We start from the raw sequence: 20,998 nt of genomic DNA on the forward strand, positions 1-20,998 counted from the left end.
AGTAAGCTATGTATTTAAAAAGATATAAGATCTAGCTATATTTTAATACTGCATTTGTTATATGCATTTGATATGAGCTATGTCTTGTTGCAATTTATTCATTATTTGTTTTGATTTGTAAACACAAATTTATTTCACAAATCAAACTGTAAAGTAAGTGAATCAGAAATGTCAACAAATAATTTGACTGTAGACTGTACAAAAACACACCTACAAAATAGATGTGGCTTTAATAAATAACTAAAAATGAAATTGAGAATTGCCAGAAACAGGAAAGGGACTGTTTAATGTAAAAATTTAGGTTCTAAACGGCGTTTGTATGAGTTGTGATAGCTATACCAAAATGAACATGTGGACACATGAAATTATACACGTATTAAACAAGCTTGTGCCTATGTGCACTGGAACGTTCATATATAGCACACTGGGAAAATGGGATGATGTAAAAACAGTTGAAACAGCATTTAAACCAGTTCACTGAAATTGAATCAACTTGTGGATGAGACTACGTAACTCTGCTCAGGTTTCCTTAGCTGTTAATGTCATTTTTTTCTTTGGCTTCAGGTTTGCACTTAAATATTAATAAATGTGAGTTATTTTCAATTAAATGTCCTTTGACAAGCATAGACGGTATCCCAGTGAAATTAAAGTAACTTATCTGGGTATAGCCATATCAAAGAATATGAAGAGTAGATGTGCAGATCATTTTTCTCGAATTATGTACAAAAACAAAAAGAAACAATCTCTGGTTACACAGAGATTTGTCTCTAAAAGGCAGAAAATTTACTTTCTAAGGCAGAGGGTCTTTCACGTCTGGCTTATTCTGCTACGTCACATGTTGATGCTCAGACTTCCGAAACAATGGACCAATCTTTATTTATTTTTTTTATGGAAAAATTTTATGGACTTAATTTGATCAGCTTTGCTACAATTAATTATACAATCAAAATTAATTGGATTAAACAACACCTAAAAAATCTACCTCTTTATGGAACTTTATACCAAATGTAATTTTTCTAAATTAAGTGGTTTAAATTTTTTGTTTTTGTGTAATTATAATCCTGAAAAAATTCCTTCTAAACTCTCTTATTTTCACAAACAATGTATTTTAACGTGGTCTTTAATTTACAACGATAATTGTTCCCCGCATAATTTGGCACAACAGAGATTTACTGTACAAAAAAACTATTTATTTTGATAATTGGAAAAATAAAATATAAATATATTATTTTGGTTTGTCATTTTTTTAATGACTAAGGAATGCCTTTTAAATATGAGGAATTTTTGTCACATTAAAATCCCAGTTACAGCAAGAGAATTTGCTATTGTTTTTGGAGCTATTCCTTCCAGGATTGTCATGTTTATGAAGGGTTTAAATAACCAGTTTTCTCAGATTGTGCCACATTTTAAATGTGTTTGAAACCATTGTTGGTAAATTATCCCTGACCACAAAGTCAAATAACAGGAGTGTTCGTACTCTGTTCCAGCGCGAGGTAGTCTCTTGCCCTAATGCTGTCTTGTCTTTTATTGGAACAGGCAGTAACATTAACTGGAAAAGAGTGTGGACTTTACCTCTAAAATAAAATAAAGAAGTGTCTTAATGATACATCAATGCTATCCTACAGTGTTTTTACAAAGGTTTATTTCTTATGACTTTGATGTAAATTGCTCCTGTGATCACCAAACTGAAGATTTGTCTCATATCTTTTGGTACTGTGATTATAAGTATCTCTAAGGATCACTCAATCATATTGAGTGTTTTTTGTTGATATAATTCCCGATCTCTTAGAAATATAAAAATGTTATTCTAGAATAGACACATTAGAGTGAACAGTCAGATGGTTTTTATTTATTCAACCTTATTTTGTTCCTGGCTAAGTATTTTATACATAAATGTAAATTTTGCAAGCGTAAGCCTTTCTAAAGAAATTTTCTTGAAGATTTAAAACTCTATATGTGTGACTCTTCTAATTAGAAAGCTGTAAAAACTGTGAATCTGCTCAAACGGTATATTATTTGCTCCCTGGCATATGAGCTGTCATTCTCTTACATCTGTTTGTATTAATAAAAAAAATAAAAATAAAAAAAGTTAATTGAATCGATTTGTTCGAATGAACCGATTCGCCGAAATGATTCGGACTTCCCATCACCAGTCTGTGTGACGTCTCATTACGTTAGGCTACCAGATGCACGCCGTAGAATTCGTTTTAAAAATGATTTTCATTAATAAATATACGTTTAATTAACAGTATTGATGGAGAAATGTGACTAAACGTTACCTCTGCCGCTAGACGCGGAACAGCAGAAATCGAAAAGCATGTGGAGCCTGTCCTTGGATCAGTTCTTTCGATCTGAATCCCGGTCAAACTAGCTGCAGGACTCCATCTACAGAACTGTTCCTGGATCAGCCAAAAACACCCGAGGCTGCAGGACGCACATTGATGATGTCATTCGCCGAGAACAACAATAGCCTCTAACAGGGATTCTCAGCACAGTTTAGCCGCTTAGTTTGCTCTAAAGTGCTGATTAATTCTCTCTAATTAAATCGCTTTCTTGAATCAAGAGCTCAGCCAGACCTTCACGGTTGTTTGAGTGAAATTATTTCACTGAGCGAACTTTAGAACAGAAGATATTTCACAGCTATCGCTAAAAGATGTCAAGCTATGTGCGGTGACAAGCTAACGACGCGCTACTAACTTCATGTCTTTGCAAGTTTGTGTATTTTGCTTTAAAAAAATATACACGCCTTATTTCTTCCACCAACCTCTCTGAGCAAAGTGCTACAGTGTATTTGCGAATAATATTAACAAATCTGCTAGTATGTTAAAGGTAAGTTATCATAAGTGTTTCTATATTAGAAGTTAGAAATAAATGAGTTGCACACTGATTAATTTAGACGTTAAAATGTTTTATTATTGAATACGATTTATGCATAAGATGCTTTGTCCTGTTATACATTAAAATGACATTTAATTTTGGGGGAGGGTGATTAATTCGGTTCACAAACCCGGTGTGAACGATTTCTTTCTGGAATCGAATTGAATCAGTTACAGTGGTGCATATGTTAAATTAATCATTCAGAGCGGATCTTTTAAATACAAGAACTTGCACACATTCAAATGTTTAATACTGCATTTATTTTATACTGTTACTGTTGAGAAACTCTGTCTTGTTGCACATTAGAAACATTTTGTTTTGAAACAAAATGTTTTTAATGAAATACTTAATCCTGTTCACAAAACAGGTGTGAAAGATTTCCTTAACGAATCGATTTGAATCAATTACAGCGGTTCTTGAGTTATCTGATTTGGTCAGAGTGCAACTTTCCGACATCGCATAATGACTTGCAGACAATGTTTACTGTTGAGATGCACATAATAAATGAGATTTTGTTTTCTGTAAGGTGCAGTCAAACGTCTCTCAGTCAGAGAGCAAGACAAAAGGATGGTCTTAGAGATTTAATCAAGCACTGACAACATGCCTCAACGGAAGAGAGCCCTTCTTCCCGTTAATATAAGGAGAAGGGTTAAAGCTGATGAAGATTATTTCCCTTTCAACTCCCTACCGGTGGAATGTCAGCTCCATGTGCTCTCTTTCCTCAGTGAGGTGGACAAATGCAACTCTGCCCTTGTGTGTGCGAGCTGGAGCTGCTTAGTGCGCTCTGGGAAGCTCTGGAGAGTTGCAGACTATTCCCGGCGTGGGGTGTTTCATCTGGGCCAAGAGGGTCTGCTCGTTTCCAACAGAGAGTTTGAGCGCTGGAAGGCTTGGGTTCACCATTACACCCATCATCTTATATCCCGTGGGGCTAGTTTGGTCACTCTCAAGGCCAGTTTTGATCTAGGGGACCAGTGCAATAAATGGGGAGAGCTCCTGTCGCACCTTCTAGAGAACGTGCATTGCCGGGATCTCAGTCATTTAGACTTTAACTGGACATTTACCCTGCTAGAACCTCTTGACCTTCGTGTCCACACCAGTTCTAGTTCTCATCAAGACAATATTACCAAGATGGACCAGGTTAATAACTTTCAAATTCTCCTGGCCAGACTCGTCCACAGCTGCCCCAGGATTACCAAAATGCGTCTGCACTTCGACTGGTCCGAAACATCAGTTGCACTGATCACTCAGTTTCAACACCTCCGTATCTTAGAATTGAAGTACTTTTGGGTATTCAAAGGGGTCAGCCCGAACACTTTACAGATGCTGACGAAATCGCTGCCAAATCTAAAATCCCTCACGCTCCATGTTCTGGTTCCACTGCGAAATCTAGGCATCTCGTACACCCTTGAATCCCTTTCGCTCGAGTTCCTAGATGTGTCGCCTAGTCGAGGTCTGGTGTTCTCCTGCCTCAACCTGCCAGCGCTACGAGAGCTGCGGGCGAAAAAGATCGTTCGGGGCATTACCCTGGACCGCCGGACTCGACTACAGATACAGAGCCGATGGCCCTGCTTGTATCAGGTCTTACGTGAAGGGACGCCCAAACTTCAGGCCCTTAACAATGAAAGACTTCTTCCCAACTGGAAAGAGCAAAGTTACAGAGAGTTGACGTCAATCCTCCAGCAGTCTTGCTACTGTCTTCAGCATTTAGACAGTTGGCTCTGGTGAAGTTGAGACTTAAACAATTACAGGCCACACATAACGGCCTAAAGGGACACAGCCACATCCTGAAGAAAATTATGTAGGAAAATTAGGACTAAAATATAATCGGCTAACACACTTCTGCTGATCCTTAAAGCTGTAATTTAATATATTTGTCAGCCACCCCTTGCTAGCAAATAATTGGATTAAGTTCAGTATATTTCTAAAACTATACAATTGTGCTTAAAAAGAGTTTTGGCTTGTTGAGCTATGAAGGTTTATGTTCCAGGCTGAAGTGTGTGCATTTTTTAGGAGCTTAGGTGAATTCAGGAAAATTGTTCTATTGTGCAAAGAGGAGGATAAAGCGGATTGCAGCAATGGAGTGTGGATCACTTTGACAAGAACTTTAATTCCTTATAACATTTCAGTCATTGTGTGTTCCAGTAGGAATCATCAAAAAAAAAGAGCGTGTATTTTGGTCTTGAATTAGATTTTATTTCAGTGTTTTCAGCTATCCGTGACCAAACGTTATAACATTCCTGATAATCTATATTTGAGAAAATTCAGATGGCAATTTAATTTTAATCTTTCTTTTATGAATTGGAATTTCAATATACAGATTTGATTTTTTTTATCAAGCCTAGGATTGGGTATTTTAAGTATTTTCACATCAGTGAAAATATGTATTGTTGCATTTTCATGTTTATCCATATCTGGGCCAAATGTCTTAATGTAATTAAAATGATAGTTATTAAGTTTAGGAGTTTCTAAAGAAGTAATGAGAGTAAAACTTGAACTGCTAAGACATTCTTGACTTTGAGGTATCCGCTGACCAGAGATCAGATGCTTGGCATTCGTGCGAAGCATTAACATAAACCTTAAAGACATAGTGTGCCTTTAATGAAGTTTGTGGCCCATGGAGTTTTTTTCTTTGATTTTATGAAATGGAAATATTGCCTTTATCCTCAAACTAATAGACCAATCATGTAATTTATTTCACGTGCACATACGTTTTTTTTTTCTTCGACCTGCAGCTGCATTTCCTAGTAAACAACCCAAAGGATGAAAATATAATTTGAATGCAATATCTCATGCTTGTCCACAGGATGGCACCCTTTTCTAGCTGTTGTGTTTCTGTCTTGCCAACCCTAAAAGCAGCAGTGGTGCAGTGATAAATGAATTCTGTGTACAGCCTGGAATTGAAACAGCTACAATAAATTGATATGATTTTAATAAATAATATGTGTGCCGTTTTGTTTGTTTTAAAAAATGCAGATTTGTTTTTTAAAATTTAAACTTTGTGCTACAAAATGGTCCACTGTCGCTTTCAGTTCCTTCCCATCAGTGTTAACATATAAATGCTGTTTTTGTAAATTCACTTTAAGATCATTCTGAACTGTTGATTTCAATCTCTTTCAAAAAGGCAGATTTAAACCAAAATGGTTTGATTTCCAACATCATGTAGATTTTAAAGGATAGAAGTCTTTTTATATTCTGAATTTAAATGGTGAAAGTTTAATAGTCTATTTTATTATAAATGGCTAATATTTTCCATAATATTGTGTCTACTTAATAGTGTACTAAGAACTAAAATCAATCGTTTAAAATTCTACAAGTAAATTTAGGCATGGCAACATAATTAACAACGGTATGAAGAATGTATGTTAGTTTTGAGATTTGCCAAAGAGTACAGTTTAGTGTTATTAAATTATTAGTGTTCTTAGTGCCCTTATCTATCTATCTATCTATCTATCTATCTATCTGTAAAAAGTAGATTCGACAGGACATTCATTACATTTTAAGACCAAACTGTACTTTTCTAAAAAAAAAAAAAAAGTTTAGAATAATACTGAAAGGAGGGGAAAGTAGGGACATGTTAAAAATATTAAGCACGAGAGTCCCCTCCTCTTACACTAAAGAAAACACACTACAAGTTTCACTTAAAGACATACTGATATAGATGTAGAAAAGTCTCAGAAACCAGTCAATTAATTTTTTTGTGTGTGTGTGTCATCAGAGGATTCTGGAAAAGTTTCTGGGCAGCAAGAAAGTCCCAAACAGCTGGATGAGGCCTGAAGGTCTCTGACAGAACATAAGAATATCAGCTTGGGACTGCTCTACTTGGGTCCGGTGATTAAGAAAAATTTACTTTAACATCTGATGCATCTCTTTTCTCAGCATCAAAGCTCTCTTGTGTTTTTCTTTCTGACCATGAACTACTTATTAGATATTAAAACTGATTCCAGATGTGGGGCAAAGTGTGACGGCACACAGTACATGTGAAATACCATCATATTTGTTTGTTTCTGGCTCATCCATGCTGGTTAATGTGTAACCTCGAAATGCGTGGTCTCTTCTAGGCGTGGTATTGGTTCTTGACGCCTTTAGCAGTACATATGTTGTGAAGATCTGCGAGAGGGTACAGAGTCTAAAAACCTAGAGCAGGTTCTCCAAGCTCAATTCATTCTTGGAGGTTTCTCAGAAGGTGTAGAAATGGCCAAAGGAGCTTGCATGACCAAGGCCTTGGGTATCGGCATTGGGATCCTCACAGTTTCTTCTGTTTGTGGTTTAGTGATGATGGCTGTGATGTACAAAATGCAAATAGATAAATACCCTCCGGTGAGTCCACCGCCTCCAACTAGACCTACGGCTATTCCAACAGGACTTCCACCGACTCTCAGACTTCCTGACAATTTGATTCCTGAGAGCTACAAAGTCTTCATTCAACCGTACTTTTACGTAGCGATAACTAACAACTATACAAACCAATCCTTCGCTTTGACGGGAAACTCAACTGTAAGTGTAAAGTGTATGAAAGATTCCAAGAGCGTATTTCTTCACGCACAGAACCTAAATGTGACGACTTTGGAAGTGAGAAAATCGGATTCAAATGAGAAATTATCAGTGAGTGGATATAAAATTCATCACGATGAAAGTAATTTCCTCGAGATCCAACTCAAAGATAAAATGTTTGAAAATGGGACCTATGATATTTTCACCAAATTCGAAGGGGAACTTTCTAACGGCTTGGATGGGTTTTATGTGAGCTCGTACACAGGGAAGGCAAAAGCCAAGGAAGAGGAGGAGGAGGAAGATGAGTATCAAGAGAGGTAAAGACTCATAATATTAGGAAATCCAGTTGCTTTTAATAAAAACATCTTTATTAACTAGTATATTTTAATGTTTTTTCTTTCCATTTAAATTTTAATTTGATATTTTTGGCTTTCAAATGTTGCTTTTCAGTTCTGTTAAAAACACCCATAGGAACTTCCCTGACAAAATGTGCATGTCTAATTATATCAGCCTAAGAAACACCTCATATATTAGCATGTATTTGATTTCACAAATAGTTTTTAAAATTAATTTTCTAAAGTTTTTCTTTATCATATTCACCATCTCTTGTCCAAGAAACTGTTTATTGTTAGAAGAGGCTTGCAGAGATTTTTGTTGCTCAATTCATCAATTCGTTGTTGTTTTTACAAATGGATATCACATGTGTTATGCCAAATAACATAAATATAGAACATTTGAATTTAATTACTATTGTTCATTTTTATTTACTGTTTTGGATACAAATATCTTCACAAACAGTTTCCTCCTGAGATTTTGGTTACTCTTTTCTTCTCTAACACCATAAAATCCTTACTTCGCTGTTGTTTTTACATGTGGATATCACACCATTTTTATGACAAATAACATAAATCCAGAACATTTGAACTGAATTACTGTTGTTCTTTTTTATTTACTTATGTTTTGCATAAAAATGTCTCCACAAACAGACTCTTCGCCAGCAGTCTGCTGCAACCCACAAACGCCAGGAAAGTGTTTCCGTGCTTTGATGAGCCAGCGCTGAAGGCTGTGTTTCATATTACTATTATCCACAAACCACTGGCAGACACTTTTGCCCTGTCCACTGAAGGAGGAGGTTAGGATCATGATCATGTCAGAACCTCACTGTTCTGATAATAATGAAAGATGATGCCATATTGATATTTCGTCCTCCTGTATCTAGATGAAAATAAATATCAGAGCAGTGGGTTCAAAACCTGACAAATTTAGAAAAGTCTGTTGCTTATCTGCAAAGGATGTAAACTAAAAAAAAAGTATTTGTGTACAGTACATAACTTCTGTTTTTGTTTTATCATTAGTTCCAGACCAGACAGAAATAGATGGAGAAGAATGGATTGTGACTACATTTAAAAAGACCCCCATCATGTCAACTTATTCATTGGCCTTCACTGTATCTGATTTTACATATAAAGACAAAGATATTGGTACAAAATTACATGTATGTATCTTTTATTTTTCATTTAAAGCACTTTAGTGCCTGCTTATATTTATATATTTATTTTTAACATTTAACAAATAATAAATGTATTTCCAAGATACATGCTCGGCCTGAAGCTATTAATTCTGGCCATGCTGACTACGCACTTGAAGTAACAGAGAAGATTCTGATTTGCTATGAGGAAATATTTGGATCGAAATATCAACTAACAAAAATAGGTGAGTCAGTATTTTAATTGCATGCATTAATACGTGTGGCTGAAGTTTAACACTTATTCAAATTATAATTCAGCTAAAACTAATTTATATGTCCTCATATTGTTCCAAACCTGTATAGGCCAATTCACACCGCACAGACAAACGCCAACAAACTCCAACAAACAAGTTGGCTCAAGTTGGCGGTTGGATTTAGAATCTTATGAAAAATAACTGTCATGTTCACACTGCACCAACAGACACCGACCAACTCTATATCTATAAGCATGTTCAGTCGGGTGAAAACAAACTCCAACCAACGCCAACAGGGGTAACACACTGATCCAACAAACTCCAACAGACTTTGTTGGAGTTTGTTGGCGTTTTTCTGTGCGGTGTGAATTGACCTTAAGACTTTTAGGGAATACGTTTAAAAACAATTCTTAGTATTTTTGTATCCGTATACTATCAGTTAAATGGGGTCCAAGGGTGTTTTGGACATTTTCATTTTATGGACAAATGCATTCTTCAAAAAATCTTCTTTTGTGTTTCACAAATGAAATGAAAAAAAGTCATTCAGGTTTGGAACAACACAAAGTGTCAGTAAATGACAATTAAAATTTTTGTGTGAACTGTCCTACATTGGTGAAATAAGCTAAAATGAGAGCGTACAAACTCAAGCTTCACAAGATCACATGCAGAATTTGTTTTATTACAGACCAGATTGCTTTGCCAGACATCAGTGTTGAGGCAATGCAAAGCTGGGGTTTCATTTCATATCAGGAGTCAGGTCTGCTGTGTGATAAATCTACAGCATCGACCTTTGATCAAGAACGGGTGGCCACACTGATCGCTCATAAATTAGCAAATCAGGTAAACATAATCATGTATTCATGATAATGTATTATTCATCACTGACTAAAGTTTACATTAAGCTAGATATTTCAGTGAATGTTATTGTTAACCTAGATGTGCAGTAATTGGAACCTTAAAAAAATGTATGTACATTGTACGTTTATGTATTATGTACGTTACTGTGGTGGAAAAAAACTAATTCTATACCACACTGAAGTTTAAATAAAAAACATTACCATAGCTCCATCAAAAATCCCCAATTAATAACATGACATTTTAACTGACCGTGTAAATATATATACGTATATATATAGGGATTTGTTTTGTAAAATTTGATGAGCCTGTTTATTTTGCTATTCTGTATGCAGTTAATTGTATTTTATTATTTGATTTTTTTAGTTCAATCATTAGTGGTTAAGAACCCATAAATCTTTTTTAAAAAAATCATCTTTAAATTTCCTGTGCTTGATTTCAGTGGTTTGGAAACCTTGTTACCATGCGCTGGTGGAATGACCTGTGGCTGAATGAAGGACTTGCAACATACATGTCATACACTGGAGTGGAAGCTGGTGGCTGGGACTTAGTATGTATTTTTTTGTTTTAGAATAATGATTTTAACAATACACCCTGGTGAATTAAAAGAAATTCATTTGTTGAGTTCTACAATGATCATAAATTCATTCAATTAAAACTTGCATCCTCCTACCTCCTCTGATGATATGATTTATTTGTGCTTTCAGAAAGATCTAATTGTTCTCAGAGAAACCCAGATGGCCTTTCAAGTGGATTCCTTAAACTCTTCCCATCCCCTCAGCTGGCAGGAACATTATATTCAAACTTCCTCTCAGATCACAGAGCTTTTTGATGACATCACCTACAGCAAGGTGGGCATCAATACATTTCTGAAGTTGATAAGCTTAATTTACAAAAATGTTACAATACAATATTGGACAGTTTTATAATTTACAAAACCATGCTTTAGGATTATAAGAAACTTTCAAGCGCTGTACATTTTTTAGGGTGCTGCTGTGTTGAGGATGCTGGCCACATTCATGACCGAGAACGCATTTATGAAAGGAATCAAGGTAAGCCGAAATGGGGAGAAGTGTATATATATATATAATATAATAATTCATATATTTTTAAAATATATATAATTTTGAAATAGCTTATTTGAATCCCCAAATCAACTATATCATATATACATATTTTATATATATATTATAAAACCATATTTATAACCATATCTTTAAAAATGTATTTATTTTATTATAACTTAGGACTTTTATGGTATGCTACAGCTTCCATAGCATAATTTATGCTTTTATGTATTAGAATACTTTTATGTATTTATTTTTGAAGATTTTAAGGTACGGTCTGGACTGACTGCCTAATTACTAATTGTATGTATTTTAGACATATCTTGCCAAGTACGAGTTCAAGAACGCTGTGTACAAAGATCTTTTGAAATGCTTGCAAGAGGTAAATTAAGGACCAATATTTTATTTTCAAGTTGAAATGATATGATAAGATAATGACAAATATTTCCCACAATGATCAGGAGACAAAGCAAGATGTGGAAGCCTTCATGAGCACATGGATTGAGCAAGTGGGGTATCCAGTAATCACCATTATTACCCAGTCAGGGGAGATGTCTCAAGAACACTTTTTACTGAAGCAAACACAGGGCCATAAGTGAGTTTCAAGAATCAAATTGCTGTTTACAATAGTATCATATTATTGAATTATTTAACATGGCACTGGATTTAAACTACAATCAAACAAAAAGGCTCTAAGTAGCTTCCTTAGTCAAACTAAATTTTATTGATTCATTTGAATATTGTTAATTTTCTTCCTAACAGTATTGCATGGCAAGTTGACATCAGATACATTAAGACCGGAGAAAAAGAAGAAGATGCGAAAAAAGATTTACTGACAATAAACGGTCCAGGTAAGGAACAAATAAACATTAAAGCATCATTTCAAATTGTAAAAATTAAACCTGGCATAAATCTGCAGTGGCTGTTAGTTGTGATTGACCCTGCTGCTCATTCCTGCATCCCTCGTTACAGTCCGAAGACCGCACTTTCAACTCAAAGATGAGTGGCTTCTCGCAAATGTCAACTGCGCTGGCTTCTTCCGTGTCAACTACGATGAAGAAAACTGGAATAAGCTTCGTACGCAACTTGAAAGAAATCATCACGTAAGTATTTTTAAAGAAATATTAAAGTATCCTTTCAAATCAAATATTGTATGTGAACACTGGCGTGAACGCTTGGCCAACAACATTACATTGTTAGAATAATCCATGTGACATCAGCAAAGCAACAAAAATAATGGTTTTATTCAACAATTTCTTCTCTTCCATATCAGTCTTTGACGTGCGTTCAAATTGTTGAATAAAGTCGTTATTTTTATGTCACATGGACTATTTTAATGATGTCTTTACTACCTTTCTAGGCCTTGAACTTGTCAGTTGCATTGCTGTCTAGGCATGGTTAGAAAGGTTTTGATTTAATCAAATATATCTTAATTTGTGTTCCGAAGATGAACAAAGGTCTTTGATACCAAGTGGCCAAAAAGTTGAAAACATTGCACCAATTTTGCAGTCGGTTGTTTTTTGGCGAGGGGCCACTCTGGCCACCTGTGTTCACATACTTAAGTGAAGTAGGTTTTGTCATTAATACTGATGTGATCAAAAGTAGCTTAAAACAGTTAAAATATTATTAATCTATCTTTAGGTCATTCCAATCATCAACCGAGGGCAACTAATTGATGACGCTTTTAATATTGCAAGGTAATTTTTCAGTTGACCAATGTTGTAAAGAATTATTCAGCTCGCTGTGATTTGTTGCTGCATATTAACTGATTATTTCTGTATAGGGCTCATCGCCTGAACGTTACTATTGCACTAAGTCTAACCAAGTACCTGGTAAATGAAACTGAGTATATTCCATGGGAGTCAGCACTGAAAAACCTGGATCACTTAATCCTTATGTTTGATCGCTCTGAGGTCTACGGTCCGATAACGGTGAGCAGAAGGACACAGTTTCTTGAATATGTGCATAACAGTGAAAATTGTGATATTGAGCATTAACTGTACAATTCTATGTCTAGAAATATATGCGCAATCTAATCACAGGACTATATCGCGACTTTGAGGAGTACACAACAAATTTAACCGTTCCTGAGAAACACACTGACCAGTAAGCAGCATTTTTGTCTTACTTTATATATATTTTGTTGGACATCTAGCAATCATTATTAATTTTTTTCCCCTTCAGGTATAACCAGGTAAATGCTATTTCAGTAGCCTGCAGCAATGGCCTTCCTAACTGCACAACAATGGCTAGAAGTCTATTTGAAAATTATAAAAATGGCATCAATGCGTGAGTTGCGCCTTTAAGTTTAAATTAAATTATTGTCTATTACAGTTCTACAAGATGCATATACATAAATTATATTGACTTGAATGATCTTTTTACTTTTAGCATTCATCCGAATTTGAGGAAAGAAATCTACTGCAGTGCAATAGCTACCGGAGATGAGGATGATTGGGAATTTGCTTGGAAAGAATACCAAAGTGCTACGGTCCCTGCCGAGAAAGACAAACTAAGATACGCTTTATCATGTACCAAAGAAATCTGGCTGCTAAACAGGTCAATGTAGAGATATAAGCTTTATACCATCTCAACGACCCATTTTGTTGACTTAATACTCACTATGACATTTGTAATACCACAGATATCTTCAGTATACTCTTGACCCTTCAAAGATAAGAAAAACGGATATGGTCTCTACCATAAACTACATTGCCAAAAACGTCGCCGGCCAGCCTCTCGCTTGGGATTTCATCCGTGGCCACTGGTCCTACATCACCCAAGAGTAAGTTATGATTTTAATATTTATTTCAATGGAAACTAGAGAGGCAAATGAAATCCCCCATAAGTTCTTGTGCAAATGACTCATTCTGCAAACATGAGGATGTTCAGTTGTTTTTGATGAATTATGAAATGTCAATCTCGTAAACTCAGGCGGGAATAACTACAGCAATCAGGAAGTTGTAACACCAAAGTTACATAAAAGAATCAAAGATCAGGAGCAATTCAGGGTCCAAAGGCTGCCTTCAGCTATAAATGAATGATAGTCCTAATTGTCCTAAAGATTTTATCACACAGTTGCTTGGAAACCATAAATATATGGACATGTGACTAACGATCATCTCATTTGGGCAGGTATGGAGTGGGAGCCATGAATTTAGGCAGTCTGTTAGATGCTGTGACAAAACGGTTTTCCACAGACGTCGAACTTGAAGAGGTGCTCTTGTCCAAAATTTTTGTACTCTTTCAATCTTCTAGTTACTGTAAAAGTGTAATAGTTGACAATGTCTCAATCTGTCATTATGTTTCCACCATTGATCTTACACAAACATTCCAAATTGTCTCTACGCAGCTGAAGCAGCTTCAGAGGGAGCAGGAAGAGAAAAACCAGGCCCATGCAGCTCGAGCTTTGGAGCAGGTCATTGAAAGGACAGAGGCCAATATTAATTGGGTGAAAAAAAACAAGCAGATTGTTAAGGACTGGTTCACTGGAGAGCTGTAGGATCTTTTAGTTTTTGTAGGCCTGCACAATCAGAGTATACTCAGTGGAGCGAATACAATTAAAAGCCGATGCAAAGGCGTTCCACAATGAAAACAACCCCCTCCTGTGATTCTGAGATGGTTTTGAGCAAAAGACCACTTTCACTGGAGAATCATTCAAGCTTTAGAAGGGAAGAACAAAGAATGGCTATAAAACACATTCCCTATGCTATGTTGAGTAGTTAATGCCAAATCTATTGTGTATATTAGAGAAAAGGCCAAGAATGAATGTTTAGGACAGTTTAATTTATTGCCTTTACTATAATTTAGTTGATTTTACTGACTAAGTATTGTTATCACAGTGATGAAATCACATCTAAGCACATTAAAAAAAGCACAGTATGTCATTGTTTTTATTTGTGTAGTTTAATTTAATTAAAATACATATAAAAAGTTAGTATTTTGAAATATTACATTTTATAGAACCACAGCCATTATTTTGATCTCTGTGAATGATTGATTGAAACCCGAGTGACAAAGGTTATGATGTGTGTTTTTATGAGATGTAATATTTTTATTGGAGTCAAACATGTAAATCTTTAAATAAAGTGCAATCTTTTTACACAACTGTTTTTTTTTTTCCTTTTGATTTTTTTGTATGCCCACTATAATAGATCTTTGATGTTATGATAAGGGATGAATATATCTATTGTCTATATTAGATATTTAATTGTACATGTTTTACATTTTAATAACCTTTGGTGCCATTTAAATGGTCATTTATGTAATCTTTAGGAAATATCAAAAGAAATATCCACTTTTATACTGTACATAGCAATGTTGTGATGCCTAAATTCAATTGTAGCATTTAATACAATTAATTTTTAGTAGTTTTTAGTGTTTTAAAGTAATGCCATTAATTAGCTATGAGCCATAATTTTAATATTGCTGCATCTCTAAATATGATATAGTACAACTGTTTTCAATTTACAGTGCTGTAAATGATCTTAAGGATTTAATACACACATAAAATACTTAAGTACATTATAATACATAAAAGTCTTAATTTTACAATGGCACTTTTGTTGTTTATTTATGATCTTTCATGTGATAATATATGAATACTGACAGTTAGGTCTTGTGGCGTAGCCGTAAATATACATTTGGAGGATAGATAAGGCACTGTGATGCAATCCTTGAAGCTCAATGGTGTCTTTCAGTCATCCTGAAAACAAGATCCCACACAACATAAAACAGATGTTACAGGTTTGCACAATGAAACTCCAACAAATCCTTTACTGGATCATTGCATTAGTTTCACTTTGTCTTAAACCTCTTGATGATAGAATAATAAAAAAAAAAATGGAAAAAGATTACTCATCTGTTCACGATGAACCCATTTCCTAAACCAATTCTTTATGTGGTCAGAGCAAATACAAAACTTCATCGATTAAGCATAAACTCTTACCCATTCTTCATCGTCTACTCCCTCGCCCTGACCGCCACTCTTCCCTGGATTTTCCTGATCTGTTTTGTTAGCCATTATTTTCTCTGTCCACGATGCTCCAGCGTTCTCATCTCCTGCAAAGTTGCATTTCGTCACTGTACCACCATCCAGTTTGGCAAAGGAAACTAGACAGACAAAAACAGACAGAACAGCACATGAAGCCACCTTGATTTACACAGAAGTATATACTATTTTCAGCATTGTACTTACAAATAAAGGGCCCGTCTCCTTTTGTTTTAAGACGGATTTCTTGGCCTGACTCAAGCTCTGTTCTGTCCATCTCTGCTTCTGAGATCCAGAATGCAAAGGCCTGACTAGGACAATGTTTAGCTGTTACTTTAACCAGCTGGTTCTTATTCATAATGTCACTCAGTTGGCGCTCATTTAGACAATCTGTTTCACCCTTAGCCTGCACTTCTGCAAGGTTGATACACACAAACCAACACATTTAATCAGCATTTACCAAATCATGTATTTACTTATAAGAGTTTAATCAAGTTTTTATTCTTGCATGGAGCAACTGAATGCTGTTAGAACAGGTTGCCATTAAAAAGCACAATAAAAAACTTGCAATATCTAAACCAACAGGATTTAGATTTTAAGAAAATGCATGTTACTCACTGAAGGATGACATCAGATATCCTGTGTTGACCTTCCTGGTATCATTGAAGTTAGGTTCAATCTCATTTCCTTTTGAATCATATTTTCTGCGATGGATTTTGCTTGGTTTGATGTACAAAACATTGTAGCGCTCCTGAAATGGACACAAAAGCAATTGTTGAATTACTGTAATGGGAAATATTACTAATGAAGATATTTGTCTTTATAAAAAAATAAAGTAATATTCTTAACCTTTCAAAAGTTTGGGGATGGTACAATTTTTGTCTTTTATGCTGATCAAAATACAGTAAAAACATTAATAATGAACATTAATAAAATGTATTAAAAACATGAATAAAAACGGTTTTCTATTGTACAACATTTTAAAAAGTAATTTATTCCTGTGATGGCAAAGCTGAATTTTCAGCAGCCATTACTCCAATCCACAGTTTCTATTCTATATGCAGATTTGCTGCTCAAGAAATAATAATAATTATTATTATTAATATTGAAAACAGTTGTGCAGCTTAATATGTTTGTACACAAAAAATCAGGATTATTTTATAAGTAGAAAGTGAACAGCGTATTTAAAATAGTTTTTATTTTAAATCGTTTGTATGTATTTTACTGACCCCAAACTTTGGAAGGGTAGTGTAAATTAGTGAAAGGCCATGATTATAGTAAATAACTAGAGTTTCTTAATTGAGGAAGAGTTTTTAAGTTCTCTAACCTTTCTGTTGTTCACATCTGTTATGGCATGGCGTGACACATCCACGACCGCCCCCTCTAAAATGACACCATGACCACTGGAAAGTGAAAATTAGAAATAAAATACAATGCGAGAGCTAGGGATTGGTGATACCTCTTATTTTATTTTCAATCCAATACCGATATTTTCAAGCCCAGTATCGTCGATATCGATACCAATACCGATACCTGTAAACTAAAATGATCTTTTAAATGATTAAACAAATATAATCAGTAATTATACTCACTTAATATTAGATTTTAAAGCCATGTTTTTTTTTATATATTTCACAGGCCTTTTTTGTTTACACTGTCAGAAATTAGATATACTAAAATTGTATTTTAGCCCTTTACTGGGGCAGTAACCTCAAAACCTCAGTACCTTTGAGGGTACCTCATGAAAAATGAACATGATGTTACATATAGTAAGTACTAAAATGTATTATTATTATTATTATTACCGTGGTAAATTTGTGGTTACTACAGTTTTACTACAAATACTGTGGTAAACTGTGGTTACTGTAATAAAACCATGGTTATTTTTTTTAAAAGGCTGCCAGAATGCTGTACTCCTAAAAGTGAAATTCTAGCATTTTTTTTTAAAGATTTATTAACAGCAATTACAGAACATAACAGAATCCATTTGAACTTTTAACAACAGTTTAAATTTACTTACACAAACTAGCCTATTTAAAATAAATATTACATGTACACAAAAGTTTGGGGTTAGTAAGATTTTGTAATATTTTTTTAAATAAGTCTCATGCTCACCAAGGCTGCACTTATTTGAACAAAAATACAGTAAAAACAGCAATATTGTGAAATATAACCATTAAAATAAATATTTTCTATTTTAATGTAGGCCTATTTTAAAAATGTAATTTGTGATCAAAGCTGAATTTTCAGCATCATTATTCCAATCTTCAGTGTCACATGATCTTCAGAAATAATCAGAAAACATTTCATATTTGTGTATAAATCGTGATGCATTTTTCAGAATTAATTTTATATATAGTAATAATGATATGTAATGCAATGTAATAATGTGGCAATGGTTTCTTAGGATCTATATGCTTCTGATGCTTTTGGGAAACGCAGCTCTATTTGAACAAACACTTTGACTGAGCCATGCGTCAGCAGCGAACGCTGTCTGTGATTGATTGGTCCTGTCTTTCAGCTTTTGCGTGCATTGCTGCGTTCCAATGAGCAGGAGAAATAGCTCTATCCAATACTATTGTTCGATAATATAGTCTATTTTTCCATTTAGAAGCTTATTTTATGCACCGAGTTTATTGATAAATAAAATTAGTGGTTTAAAAAAAATGCACTTTAGAATCGATATTTTTATGTGAGGTTCGATACTTTCGATACAACACAGTATCGAAAGTATCGATACTTTAGGATCGATCCGCCCATCCCTAGCGAGAGCCATGAAGAAAATGATAGTTACAAAAAAGTACCACGGCAGCATAACGACATATAGTTACAGTCACTGTTGCTATTATAAAACTTTGGTAACTTATTAACCACCGCTGTTACATACAAAAATCGACGAAATATTAATATGAACGGTTCACGATGTGAAGCAGATCATATATTTACTAAATTTATTGTGTTTTTACTTCATTAATAGCTATAACTTTGGTGACTATGGAATATTGAAAGGGAGACTGGAGAAGTAAACCAGGCTGTGCTGTGCATTCGAAAAACCATGCATAAAGTATTACCTCTGGTGAACTAATGGATCCCATGTGGAGGAGAATTTCTCATTATGGACAGGTTTGTTTAATAACGCAGTGTTGTTATAAATGCGACTCATCTTCTGAGGATGGTTTGGATTTCGTCGAAAGCTCTGCTACTTCCTGGTTATGTCATCATGAAATCTCTATCCATATGAAACGCAGTTTAACGATGCAGGGAAATGTGGTGTACTTCTATACGTATAAATACATTAAGAGTTTAACATGAGAACCCCCCCCCCACGTTTCATCCAGGCGTGCATCATCGCGTTTCAAGAACACCGCCCATGCTACTAATTTGCGCAAATCAGGGATGCGTTCAGCCCCGAAAAAACGGTGCCTGATGAAATCGGTATAAATACGTGTTTAATACGGCAAAATACACTCGATGTTACAGTCACTGTCATCCAGAATAAAAGAGAACATCCCAATGGAGTGAAGGGATTTGTGGAAACTGTGGTTAATTATTGTGATCCAACATTTGCCTCGCGTTTCAGGATGAAAAGACAAAAAATTCAGATCTCCGAGACTGTGTTGTGATCTATATGACCTTATTATTTTTATTGTTAGTATTAGGCTTATCATTATTGCTGATCTGTTGTGCTATGATATTGTAATATTTACCATTATATAATTTGAGGAGCATAGAAAAGTTTATGAAAGTGTCATTCCACAATACAACAGCAAAATATATAAATATGTATAGTATTTTTGTTACATTAATAAGTGTCTAGCACACCTTCCTAAGGAAAGGATATGGGCCAGAAGACATTGCAATTACTACATGATATTTAGACAGACTTAAAGAAGTTCCAGATCTATACTTGTGCTCTTATTATTTCAGTTATTTGCCTTTAATGTAAATAAACGTGCAAACAATATACTTGCTCTTGTGAATTTATTTTGATTACATTTACTTACAAATTCATCATCATCATGTTGATATGCTATGTTACTATAAAACTCTTATGACAAACATGTATTCTAATATCTCCAATTGTTGTGTATACCGAGCTGCAGCAGACAGATATTAAATGACTTCACTTGGACCCATTGTGCGATCTGTCTCTTTAATACCGCGTGGTTTATATACACGTTGCTGCTGATTGGGCTGACATTTTTGACACACCCACCAAACAAGAGAAAACGTATCTCAAACCCCGTTGCACACCGTTTCCAGGAAACATGTCGTTCAACCCGGAAACCGGAGCAAAACGCTGGGCACCGGTGTGAACCTGAACGTACCCCAGGTGATAGGGAGTGATCGATGGATGGCTAATATGAAAGATCAATTAGGACAAATCAATGTACACAACCACACATGATAATAAATCACAAAATTAAAAAACAAATTTAACACAATAAAATAAAAAACAGCCTAATGTGACACTTAAGGCATAAAGCATATCATATATTTATTTTTTTGAGAAAGATTTGATCTAGTCTAGCTGCATATTCTTTATATAATCAACTAAACGTGGCCAAAATTACATATTATTAGCCGCTATATGGCTATAATAAGACAATAAAACTCTTCATTTAGGGTATCCAGATACAATTGGTATATGACAGTCTGATTACCATCAGCAATAAATGTTATGGTAAGCTTTATAGAATGGCAATACCTGAGACTGTTACCCAGAGGGCAAATCTCAGATAGATACTTATTACCAACATCTACATATTTTAACACATGACCATACAGAATTCCATCTTGAATATTTAGGCTCTCTGTTCTGGCTTGAAAGGAAATTGCCTGTCAGAGATATTTCATGACGCATTAAATAACTGAATGTTAAGTCCTGACTTTTTTAAAGTTAGTCCCTGTCTCAGTCTGATCCGCTGGTCGCTTCTTTCTTGAGCTTGGTATGTCTTTGAGACTGACTGATGATTCACATTGTCGCAGGATCCCC

General features: G+C 34.9%; 3 protein-coding genes across 4 annotated transcripts; 2 read left to right on the forward strand and 1 right to left on the reverse strand.

Annotated features, from left to right (window-relative positions):
• Positions 1–2,440: 2,440 nt before the first annotated feature.
• Positions 2,441–5,806, forward strand: LOC306888580 (uncharacterized protein). 2 transcript variants are annotated; one of them, XM_079447000.1, is made up of 2 exons: positions 2,441–2,829; positions 3,404–5,806. In XM_079447000.1, the coding sequence occupies exon 2, from the start codon at positions 3,478–3,480 to the stop codon at positions 4,600–4,602; it is 1,125 nt and encodes a 374-aa protein (XP_079303126.1). In that variant the 5' UTR covers positions 2,441–2,829; positions 3,404–3,477; the 3' UTR covers positions 4,603–5,806. The 2 variants fall into 2 exon arrangements, with proteins under 2 accessions (XP_079303126.1, XP_079303127.1); XM_079447001.1 differs by having other exon boundaries at positions 3,410–5,806.
• A 1,736-nt stretch (positions 5,807–7,542) lies between these two features.
• Positions 7,543–14,514, forward strand: anpeplb (alanyl (membrane) aminopeptidase-like b; the record flags this gene model as incomplete). The annotated part of the gene is made up of 19 exons (XM_079447097.1): positions 7,543–7,685; positions 8,355–8,500; positions 8,724–8,863; positions 8,961–9,081; positions 9,776–9,930; positions 10,388–10,495; positions 10,653–10,796; positions 10,932–10,997; positions 11,474–11,607; positions 11,775–11,863; positions 11,985–12,115; positions 12,654–12,709; positions 12,796–12,943; positions 13,030–13,118; positions 13,197–13,301; positions 13,404–13,571; positions 13,657–13,797; positions 14,148–14,229; positions 14,365–14,514. The coding sequence occupies 19 exons, from the start codon at positions 7,543–7,545 to the stop codon at positions 14,512–14,514; spliced, it is 2,316 nt and encodes a 771-aa protein (XP_079303223.1).
• Positions 14,515–14,911: 397 nt separating this feature from the next.
• arpin (actin related protein 2/3 complex inhibitor) lies at positions 14,912–19,410 on the reverse strand. The gene is made up of 6 exons (XM_079446478.1): positions 19,074–19,410; positions 17,330–17,405; positions 16,621–16,753; positions 16,210–16,416; positions 15,961–16,124; positions 14,912–15,717 (listed from the first exon to the last, which is right to left on the reverse strand). Exons 1-6 carry the CDS (start codon positions 19,163–19,165, stop codon positions 15,709–15,711), a joined length of 681 nt encoding a protein of 226 aa, XP_079302604.1. The 5' UTR covers positions 19,166–19,410; the 3' UTR covers positions 14,912–15,708.
• Positions 19,411–20,998: the final 1,588 nt, after the last annotated feature.

The sequence above is a fragment of the Barbus barbus genome (genome assembly GCF_936440315.1).
Source record: "Barbus barbus genome assembly, chromosome: 22".
Taxonomy (NCBI): Eukaryota; Metazoa; Chordata; class Actinopteri; order Cypriniformes; family Cyprinidae; genus Barbus; species Barbus barbus.

Coding starts and splice junctions, on each gene's coding strand:
- LOC306888580 (XM_079447000.1), top strand. CDS start 3,478: ATGCCTCAACGGAAGAGAGCCCTTCTTCCCGTTAATATAAGGAGAAGG.
- arpin (XM_079446478.1), bottom strand. CDS start 19,165: ATGAGTCGCATTTATAACAACACTGCGTTATTAAACAAACCTGTCCAT. Junction 17,406..19,073: donor GATCCATTAGTTCACCAGAG/GTAATACTTTAT, acceptor TTCACTTTCCAG/TGGTCATGGTGTCATTTTAG. Junction 16,417..16,620: donor ATATCTGATGTCATCCTTCA/GTGAGTAACATG, acceptor TCAACCTTGCAG/AAGTGCAGGCTAAGGGTGAA.